The 11,857-nt window shown below is 31.1% G+C and overlaps 1 protein-coding gene across 1 annotated transcript in view; it reads left to right on the forward strand.

Moving 5' to 3' along the window:
- Nucleotides 1–11,857, forward strand: part of LOC106478687 (wee1-like protein kinase 2) — an 18,873-nt gene that overhangs the window by 3,512 nt on the left and 3,504 nt on the right. Inside the window, exons 2-8 of the mRNA XM_013939248.2 lie at nt 3,911–3,989; nt 5,510–5,679; nt 6,594–6,715; nt 7,384–7,530; nt 8,207–8,326; nt 9,232–9,377; nt 9,862–9,969. Coding sequence (XP_013794702.1) covers nt 3,911–3,989; nt 5,510–5,679; nt 6,594–6,715; nt 7,384–7,530; nt 8,207–8,326; nt 9,232–9,377; nt 9,862–9,969 — 892 coding nt within the window. The remainder of the gene's footprint in view (nt 1–3,910; nt 3,990–5,509; nt 5,680–6,593; nt 6,716–7,383; nt 7,531–8,206; nt 8,327–9,231; nt 9,378–9,861; nt 9,970–11,857) is intronic.

Here is an 11,857-nt window from a genome sequence, read left to right on the forward strand (position 1 = left end):
ATATGTGTCAGCATAAACTACGTGTACCTGATGATGATAAAACGTTGTACATTTGCAGTTATGTTAAACTTACATTAAAGTTTTGGTTCATTACCCATTCAATCTGTCTCAAAGTTGGTTCTTCGTCATCGAATTTGAAGATACTTATTTGCACGAGTAAATATGTTAAGTACAAAAGTTTTGTCTTCCTGTAGCTTCTTGGTTGTGATAATTGTTACTTCATTATATCAAAATACAAATTAAAATGGTAAAACAATTAAAGCAGTTTAATTTAGATGAATATATAAATATTTGTTTTAAATAAGGCTGACTCCTTTGGTGTAATAAGATCTATATTTAGTTAGATCATAAATAAAATTTTTAATGCCGGGGCACTTGACTCGAAATTTGTGGGTTTGAATCCCACCACCAATCATTTTCATTCTTTCAACTGTGGGAAATTAGAATGTGATAGTCTCTCCCACTTTTTGTTGGTGAAGAGTATCCAAAAGTTTGCATGAAATTCAACAAACAATGTCATGTGACGTGCTCCATCTGCTATCATGGCAACAAACTTTTTTTTAATCATGATTGAGCAAATGTTATCTGACCAGAACAATGTGCTCTCTTTTTATGCAATTTCCATTACTAATCTTTGTAAACTATCACATGAAAAGGCAATTTGCAGTTATGTATATTAAATACAAATTCCCTTTTCCTTAGTACAACAGGAAAAGGGGTTTAAAGGTTTTTTTTCCTCTGGAATTTAAAACATTGCTGACAATAAATCTACTGGAAGTAAGGAACACAAACATACAGCCACTAAAAATAGGCTAAACACTAAATTGGTTACTTGTTAAGATTAGGAGATCTAAGGCAAGTTGTCCAGTATTGTGCTTCTTTGAGCTTAATCTTTTGATCAAAATATAAACATCACTAACAAACATGTTTCTATCGATACAAAGCAGAAGGTTATTGTCACATGAGAAACAGCAGCAGCAGCAGTAAACCGTTGGTGATAAGTTAACAATAAGGAGTAAAAACATCTGTTCTTTAAAACGTAAGAATGATATTCAGTTATTTTATGCATATGTAATCTCATGGGTTTTTGTTTTTTAACGAACGAAAGAATGTACAATTTTTGAAGTTCAGGGAAATATTCTGGAATAAAATAAACATGATTAGACCTCAAATTATTCGTTTTTATTCACATGCTAATCTCACTATGGTTGGCATGTTGTTTACAGTATTGATAAGAGTACAAAAATACTGATAGTAATTATGAACTTCATTATGTAGTGTTGAATAGTTTGAGTTGTGCCAATTTTGTGAAAAATAATTGCTGTTCTGAAACAAGTTTGACTCCTCTGACACCATCTTCGGTTGGCGTATAATATATTAAAATGTATGTATGGAGTGACCTGTTGCCCTTTGCAGTTGTCATATTTGGTTTGGGTTAGGTTATATCAACCAAAACGTGTTATTGCAGAAATTATTTAGAGAAAACTACTTGTTGTTAGCTGTGCGAATTTTTAAGATTACTACACATAGCTCTAGTTTATGAGATAGTTTTGGACAGCAGCTGTCTGTCTGTCCCGGAAACAGCTGAGAGTTTTGAAAGTTGTGGTGTGTGTGTGTGTGTAGCAGCTGTTTGCTAAAAGCACGTGCCACGAAGACACAATTCCGATGCAGCGGTTGCCGTTTGTTCTCCTGTAACCGACGCTTTCCTGCAGGGCTTGGGAACTTTTCAGGTGCTGGCACGAGCGAGATAGTAGTTACACTCCAGCTGCAACGTCCTACGTATATTTGTCGTTGGAACACTGTTGAATCGACAGCTGGAAACGGTGACATATGGATTTTCCTTGGTGTCTGTGTAATACTTTTACGTTGTGCGTTTTAATTTACTTTGGTCACTTAGATATAGAACTATCAAATCAGAAAACCTGTTGGTCTCATTCATTCTCCTGATTGTGTTAGTTGGTGATATTGTTACGTTTATAGCAGTTTTTATAAATGCATTTCATTTCTTTTGTTAATATCTATTCATCATTGTAACAAGTATAAAGGTTAATGATAATAGTGGTCAGACGCCTTACGACATAGAGGTAGGAAACTTGTTAGTTTTTACATTACTATTTGTAATCTTGAACAGTAACGTATTTCTTCTCCCTTTTTAAGAAAGCTGCATCGAATAAAATAGAAATAAATGTGATATATTCAGTATTTGGGAAGATACGTGAAAGATCATTGTGATATAATTTTCATAGTCTCCTCCGACATCCGAGCTAATAAAGTCTATCGTAATCGCATTTTTGTTTTACTTAAAAAAATATATTTTCAACTTTGTTTTTCTAGTTTCCAACTTTTGTTGATGTCATGTACTCCGTAGTATCGCACAAAAATACACATAAAAAAGGGGGATTTTTTAAATCTTAAATGCGTATTCGTTTGCAGACACTAGTTTCGAACTTTTCTCTTGTTGACGTTGTTTACTTCACAGTACCCTCCCATGAAAAAAATAAGGAAGCTTTTCACATCTAATCCAGTTTTAAAAGTGACGTATAACAAGTGTTTCTTTTTTATATTGTCGGTCAAACAGCTGTTCCTAGCCGAGTGTGACACAGCTGCCTCTGAACGTCCGGTCTGGTCTGTTTGTAAACCGTAACTGTTATTTGTAAACTGCTCCTTTGCTGACTGCCTCACTTATCCTTGAAAAAGAGAGCTCTGGTCGAGTAATCCGATTTCAGCAAGCACCTGGTATTATGTTAATTATATTGACATAACAAATACCTATAGGAGCATTTTTTCTATTCATATAATAGCTGTAATTTAATTAAAACATTTAACCTAACATGAAACATGTATGTATATTTGTTCGTACTTTTGCAACATAGACTAACAATTTGTGTTTGTATTATTGTTTAGGCTACGAGTCGCGTATCAATTGTAAGATTGGTCATTTGGTTTCCTGCCTGTTTCAAATCATAAAAGTAAAAATGTCTTAGTACTCACGTATTGAGCTAGTGTTACGATTTGCGTGCAATTATCATTATTAACGTTAGTCACGATAGGAAATAAAAACCCATTAGCGTTTAGCGATAAATACCTAACCGAAATATAAGACTATGGTTTGAATAAGTAGAATAGGATTATCGTCATGATAACAAGTAAAATTATTTCTTTAGAGTAGAAATTACAGTTTAAAATTTTTATGACAACCAATTACGCTAAAAAACGAGCGTTATTACCAGTAATAAAGGATCATTAAGTATGTTTTTAGCTACAAGTTATTGTTGTCTAATCCAGTTATTAATTATTCAGAATTTCGTCTATGTAGCCCAGTTCATTTTTGGCAGTGTGAATGGCCATAAAGGACAAATACTATGTGTGTGAAAATTCATTGCTTAATTTTAAAGTTCTGTGTTTGTTGTGCTTATTAGTTATTTGGAAGCATTCGTGTCCCCAAAATGTAACGTTGATATGTTTAATTTCAATGGTATTTTGTCCGATTCTCTTTTTTCGGTTAAACCGTTGAAGATGCAGCTGCTGGCGTTGTGCGTTTTCTTTTGTGAAGTCATCCACAGAATCGTAGTTTGTGTATAAAGACGTACAATGACCCGTTTAGCCTTACCTTTAGCACAAGAAACGGCACGTGCCAGATGCCAGCTTTGCTGGTAGTAGCTTTTTTCTTTACTACTGGCACGTGTCGGAATAAGAATAGACAAAGGTGACAGCAGGCAGACAGCACCTAAAGGGGAAGTTCAAACGTCCGATGGCGCGTGTCAGTAAGTTGTGAGTGGTATGAATTGGGCTCTAGAATTTGTATTCTGTTGAGTAATTAAAAAAATAAGAACAAATGTTTCATGAAACTAGTATGAAAATATTCTGCAATTGTATGTACTAGACAAAAATCTTTTTATATTTTTTCCAGAAGTATGTTCAACAAGAGTTTAGATGAACTGTTCGAGGAAGACTGTGATGATGAAGAAGAAGATATTTTACCACCAAAGGTTTAACCTTTGTCCATATTAATCTTATTGAAGTTTAACTCATTACGATAGATGCATTATTGAAAATATCGTAACAAATATACATATTTATCCTATTTTTGACATTGCAGCTATTGTATTAGATTATGCTAGAATCAGTTATGTCAGAATGCTACTTTTAAATAATCAAATTACAAACCATCAGTAAGATAACCTAAATCTGGTTTATTGTAATATGATAAATATTTTGATTAACTCTGCATTGAACATGTATTCACAGTATTTTCAGTATTCATAAGGAATATTAACTTAACAGTATTCTATCAAATTACATACATTTAGATTTCTTGTTCTATTCGAAATTACTTCATATGCAAGACAGATTTATTAAACATGCAATGTGAAGTCCGAAAGTTAATTTTGAAGTGTACTTAACTTTACAATGATATATTTATACTCCTAAGCTAATTTATTTGCTATTAGTTGAGCAATAATTCTGCTCAAGAAATGCAGACATTGATTATTTTGAGGTTTCTATAAGTTTGCATGTGTTGTGATTTAATTGTATGTGTAGACTATTTGTTTAATGCGTTCTCAGTGGTTTGAAAAAATTATATGTAAACTACCTCTTTATGAGCTGACTGGTAATATTTGTAAAGAACAATGATTGGTTGTTTAAGATTTTGAACTCTCTTTAAGCAAGGATTTGTTTACTTTAAAAAGAGTATTGCCCCGAACAAATGGTTCTACCATGTTAAATATTGAGGTTCTATGTAGGCAGGGAAATAAATGTAAAAAGTGCTTATTTTATGGCAGTAAAAACATTGTTGAAACATTTAAGTAGTTATACAAGGATTAAAAACATGTCTTAGAATACCAGAAAACTGAAACTCTATAATTTTATTTTTGATGACTCCAAATAATGGAGAAACTGCATCATTCTAGATCCACAAAACTTATTATTAAAAAACAACTCTAAATAAATTAATTATAGAATAAAACCCTAGAGAAAAGGAATTTTGTATCATAGCACTTCAAAAAATTGGGGCATATAAAAATTGTTGCTTTTGCCTAGACTGATAATAACTGAGAACAAAACAAGGGGTCATATTGAAGGTTTTAATATAGTCAACAGTTAGATTTGAGTGTAATAGTATTATAAAAATAATGCTTTAGAGTAATTTTACTCTTCTTTATAGTTTTTAATTATATTAATAAACAAAAGGAATATTTATTTGCAATTATTACTTAAACATATTTTAAAATACATTTTCACAAGTTTCATAACTAAAACATCTATAATTATAATGAAATTGAAAATCAGAATTCCCAGCAGAGTTCAACAAAAATCTAAAAAAAGTAGTCAGAACAGAGAGAATTTAAATAATGCTACATGTGTAATGTAGCAAGTATGGGTTAGGAATAAGGTGGCATTCGAAATAAATCAGATAGTTTTAAACCCTACATTACTTTTTTATGTCAGTCTGTCTGTACATTTATAGAAATTTGATTGTAATGTACATTTCCGTAATTTTTTTTAGAGAATTAACCTTTCGGATACAAGCATATCCCGTTACAATGAAGAATTCCTAGAGCTCTGCCAGATTGGATCTGGAGAGTTTGGTAGTGTTTACAAATGTGTTAATCGTTTAGACGGATGTGAATATGCTATTAAGAAGTCAAGAAATCCCATTAAAGGTTCTTTTGATGAGTAAGTATAAACTTTTTTATGATAAATATTAAAACTAAGTAATCTAGGAGTAATTTTAATTGAGTAACAGTAATGTTAATGTGGAAACCTAACTTTGAAATATTTGTTTGTTTTCTAAATTTCTGAGGTTCCCTAACTTTTAAATATGTAAAAAAAATATTTATAATCTCCATTACATAATAACTTGAATTGTTGTATATTTTGTAGATGGAATTTTACAATATTACTATTATGTAATGTACATGATTTATACGATTGTGTAGCTTTTTGGTAATTAGTGTAAATTTTTTTTTTCAAACAATATCATATGAACAAAGAGTAACACCTTTTGGTACCTTAAATAATTTTCTGCAGGATAAATTAAGAGTTTTGTTTTTTGGATTATTAATATTATCCTGAACCTAATCAAAGAACTATAAAAATACCAGTTGTTTTAGGCATGATATTCCAGAACTATAGATGTTTGGAAAACATTAGCTTAGATAGCTGCTCTATCTTTGTTTTGATAGAAACCTGTTGAATACTTTTTTGATTGTTAGTGTCAGTAATAAATTATTTGTATTTGGTGAGTATAATCATAATCACCACTTCTTCTATTTAGTGCATATGAAATGTTTTTTGCAACTTTGAATCTCTCGTGTAGATTCACTGAACTTAGCAGTAAAGATTCATTACAAAGCATGCTTCAGCTACCAAAACTTAAAAACTTGTGGTGATTGCAATTTCAACATTTTTGTGTCAAGGTTTATGTAAAAAAGTTTACTGTTAATTTTATTGATTGGTTCCGAAGATTTATTATCCATATTTAAAAGTACTTTTTAAGTATTATCTTCAAATAGTTTACATCAAGTTGGTTTTTGTTCAAGTTTGTATAATAAGGTTAGTCGTTCATTACATGTTTTTTTTTCCTTCAGAAAAACAGCTTTAAATGAGGTTTATGCTCATGCTGTATTGGGTAAACACCCGCACGTAGTGCGTTACTACTCAGCTTGGGCAGAAAACAGACATATGGTCATACAAAATGAATACTGCAATGGTAAATTATATATACTTATTTTGTTTTATAAGTCTTTTGCTTTTTCTCATTTGATTATACATAATAGTTTGCTATCTTTATTCTTGTTCTTTAAAATGGAGATTTGCTCACACATTGTTTATGTGTACTTGTAAAAGGGAAGGTAACATAGAAGTATAATTTGAACTTTGTGTTATATTGTTAACATATTTGATGACTTGTTCAGGTGTTATCATTATTAAAAGTGGATTATAACTGTTGTGGACATAAGATTGGAATATTTACACAAAAACAAAGGTTTCTAAATGTATATAGGTATAGTAATATGTCATAATATACATAGTTTTGATATTGAAATCTATTTATGTGGTTGTGTGTGTGTATATATTATTTGTTAAACACCAGATGCTGAATTGTACTGTGAGAATAACGTGTGTTAAAGCTACAATTCGTTGGTGAAAGTAATTAAACAAACAGGACGATATATCATAGTATACAAGAATCAACAATTTTGAACCCGATTCTTAAAAACATTGTAATTATACAAATGAAGAAACAAGATCCTGTGAGCTTTCAGTTCAGTCATAAAATATTGATCATTTGATATATCAAAAGTTACACAGTTTATAGAATGTTATTATAATGACTACACTGTAAAAGATTGTGCCATTGATATCTGATTATTGTAGGTGGTAGCTTAGCTAGTGCTATAATAGAGAACAGGAAGTCGGGACGACACTTTAGTGGGGAGGAACTCAAACAGATTTTACTCCAAGTTGCTGAAGGATTGAAGTACATACATTCTCAGAACCTTGTTCACATGGATATAAAGCCAGGTAATATGGATAGTTTATGTACAAATATTTATGTTAGTTATTAATAAGCCAAATATATCTAGAATTATAGGTGTGTGGTATTTAATATTTCATACAAGCTCAAAAAACCGTGATCATGCCTTTGTAATCTGAAAACATTTAGCAATATTTTTTTATTTTCATTCTTAGTTTTGGTATATCAGTTAACTCTTTAAAACCATACAAGAATGTGTGTAGATAAATCATCCCTGCATGACTAATAATTTTGTACAAAGTTAAACTGCTGACTAATGAAAAGTACAAAAACTGGTTAATTGATGAAATGATGCAGAAAATAAACTATGTTGATTATTGAAAAATGTAGTACAACAAATATGCAGTGGTGAAGTGAATGACAAAATGAATTGTTATTTAGTAATAAAGATTTAACACACACATACATAAAAGTATAAATATGGTGTATAAGTATTAATTTTTAGATTGTCACTGCATTTCACCTGAATTATATATTGAAATTAAGATGTAAAAAAATGGTGATTTATATAATAGATTGGTTCCATGATGTAACAAATCATATAAAAGTTTTGAAACCCATGGATTAATTTGATTTACCATTTTTGTAGAACAACCTAACCTTTTAAATTTCAAATACTAAGGGGTTCATTTGTCTAACATCATTATTTATGGTTTGTAATAGGTAATATATTCATTTCAAGAAACATGAAATCGGTATCTGCAACGTCCCGTGTAGGAGAATCATCTGATGATGGTTTTGAGGATGATGAGAATGATGAAGAGGAGATCACATATAAAATAGGTAAACTAGAAGATTTTTTTATCCGTAAAGGTGTCTTGGGAATTTGGACAGTAGCTAAAACTTATTTTAATAAGTTGGTGTAAATTATAATAAAAATAATTAAATGGATTTTTCTTGAAAACCTCCTTTGGCCAATTTTGTAGAAAAGCTATTTATATTTTTAAAGGAATATTACTTGTATATTTACTTTAGCAAATGTAAGTTTATCAAAAACTATAAGTTAAAAATGTCAAACTTTTTTGGGAATCATTTTGAGAATATAAAAGTATTTGGTATACATGTTTTGGTACTCCTGTTGAAGTTATTGTGGAAAGGAAAAACAGATTAAAAGCCATTAAACACCTGTAATTATTCGTCAAAATCAAATTACAATCAAACATTTTTTTCTTATTAAGTATGAATATAAATCAAACATTCATTTTTATTAATCTCTCTGCTCTTGGGGCCTGGCATGGCCAGGTGGTTAGGGCACTCAATTTGCAATCTGCAGGTCGCGGGTTCGAATCCCCGTCACACCAAACATGCTCACCCTTTCATCCGTGGTGGTGTTATAATGTGACGGTTAATCCCACTATTCATTGGTAAAAGAGTTGGCAGTGGGTGGTGATGACTAGCTGCCTTCCCTCTAGTCTTGCACTGCTAAATTAGGGACGGCTAGCACAGATAGCCCTCGTGTAGCTTTGCGTGAAATCCATAACATAACTCTCCTCTTGGAACTGGAGTTGCAGATTTTTCTGGGTGATAACATGATATCTTACAAAACTAAAAATAGAAGATTATCCTGCTCTCTAATGTGTTTGGAATGTCATGTTTTGGTGTGAACCTTTGAAAATAATAAAATAATGTGTTAGTCTTAACATACATGACAAAATACTCAAATTATTGAATGTTTTTCCACCAAACAGGTGACCTAGGACATGTGACTTCTGTTACCAATCCCCAAGTTGAAGAAGGGGATTGTCGGTACTTACCATTAGAAATCTTGCACGAAGATTACACTTTTCTGCCAAAAGCAGACACTTTTGCTCTGGGTCTCACAGTCTTTGAAACGGTAAGTAATTTGAAAAAATGATTATGAAAATATCAAGATACGTTAGATCTGTAAGTGCTAATGCAAGTAGTGCTGAGTAAATTATTACCCATGAGGTTTGATTCGTTTTTCAGTTTAAATGTAAACAGTCTTAATGACACAGAAATATTAACATTATCGTACGAAATGTTCAGGAGTAAAAAATAATTTGTTGGGAAGAAAAAAGTTTAATTATTTGGATAAAATAAATTGTAATTAGTAAAGTGTATATTTTCAAAAGTTACAGAAACAAATTCTATTTAATAGTTACGGTCACATTAAAATGTTTTTGTTTAGAATTCTTTGTGAAATTAGTCATTAGACAAAATTAAGGAATACTATAACACTTCAAAGTACTTTAGATGCCTCACTTGGATTTTACAGTATTTTATGGATATAGTTGTTTTGTATTGTTGATGTCATCAGGTGTAATTTACACACAAGTTTATTTATTTATTTATTAAAGGGTGGTGGTGGTCCTTTGCCAAAGAACGGAGAGTTTTGGCATTCAATCCGTGAAGGTTATTTGCCTGCACTTCATCAGTGTTCTTCTGATTTTAATAAATTATTAACAGTAAGTAAGACTTTTTGGTATAAATACCTCTGTGTAATGCATTATTTTTATATTTTAACTTTTTAAAATGAATGCTTCTTTAAGAACAGTTGAGTTAAAGAACTAAAATTAGCATCAGAGTGTAGTTTATAATTTGTGTGTTATGTTTTAAAATGCATATTTGAAAGATACATTTTTCTGTCAAAAAAAAATAGGCTTAAGTAGCTACGAGAGCGCAAGTGCAAAGCTGCAAGTTTGTGTATGGAAATCTTCTAATGTGTCATTCTTCAAGCATGAAAAAACAACATTGTACAAGCCAGGTAGTGAAAATAATGAAATTGCGGATATGTTGACAAATAATTCATTCAAAGATGATGAAAAATGGTATTTTTCATTTTATTTCATAATTTCAAAAATTTCGTATCACTCTACGTTGAATATTTAGATATAGGTGGTTCTAGAGGTTAAGCAAATGAAATTGGAAAGCTGTAAGATGAAAATAAGTATTTTTATTCTAAGCATGAGGATCATCTTACACTCAGATTGACTCAGTAAAGGCTTTGTAAGTTAATATACATTTTTATTATAAATAATTTATTAAATATTCCTGATTTCCTGTGTAAAACAGCCTTGTAACGTTTACTAAAAACATGCCAAATTTTATAAAGAAACGCTTAGTAAATTCAGAGTACTAGTACATAAAATTATAGACCCTGGAGGGTAAAAATTTCATGAATAAAAAAATAATTGTGAATGATTATTTAGCAAATTTTACTTGTTAATTCTACATGCTGGTGGGATATGCAGTGAGGATCAAATGCATTATATTAAAATGATTCTAGAGCCATACTATGTCCTAAGAGTCCATGTTGCCATGTCTGATCGTGCTCCGTCTTGACAATTACTCTGCAGCGGGCTTCATCATAAGGCTGCCATGTCCAAAGCACACCATTCTCTACTTGCATACTTTCCATGATACATGTATGTATAAGGACAACAGTTTCCTAGTGCTGTATCCAGTGATTTGACCAATGTGAATACCTGTTTCATTTTCCAGTTTCTTGAAGTATGCAATGGTTGAGCCTTATCTTGGTGAATATACCACCTGTTGGCCTCATTTTCAAATTGATTATGTTGTGTACTATTGCCTGTGGTAAGTGGATGGATTTGATCACTGATTTTGGTGTTCATGGATTCTCACTTGTTAATAGATCCCAAACCTTTTACCATATCTGAGATGCAACTTGTTGCAAATCTCTTTCTAGGGGGTTCTAGTCCCCTAAGTTTAACCATATTCTTTTGTTTTATAAGGTAATCAAATATAAGGCATGTCCCCACCACGGAAATTCTAAGTCCCCAATCTGATCATATCTTTACGACCCGAGTGTATGAATATCTTGTGCCGGAAAAGGTTGTTACATATTCTTTCCAAAAGCTTTGGTTGCATTCAACAACCTGTAAATGTCAAACAATTTCAAAATGTAGTCTTCATACATCTCATTCTACCACAACTTTATCTTGATTGTATTTATCACACGACTTTCTAATTTGCATATTCAAAATCATTGTGGTAGTAGTATAGTGGCAGTAGTAAATATAATATAGGTGAAATAGGGCAGCTCATGTTACTTGCTCTAATTGCATTTCTCGCATGCGTGCCTCGTAAACCATTTTAATTACATTATTATTAATACTTATTTTACCTAATCTAGTCTTAAATAACTTAGAGATCCATACTTTTAGATTTTAGGTACTTTTATAATAATAAATAAAGATTAAATATGAAAAACAAGAAATAAAGTACTTAACCAATCTTCTTTTTTTTGCTCTCAGGTTATCAAAGAGAGTTAACCCTAATTTTTTATACTGTAGATAGTAATGCACTTAAAAATTTTTATTTAATTAAATA

Source organism: Limulus polyphemus, unplaced genomic scaffold, assembly GCF_000517525.1.
Source record: "Limulus polyphemus unplaced genomic scaffold, Limulus_polyphemus-2.1.2 Scaffold241, whole genome shotgun sequence".
NCBI classification, from domain to species: domain Eukaryota; kingdom Metazoa; phylum Arthropoda; class Merostomata; order Xiphosura; family Limulidae; genus Limulus; species Limulus polyphemus.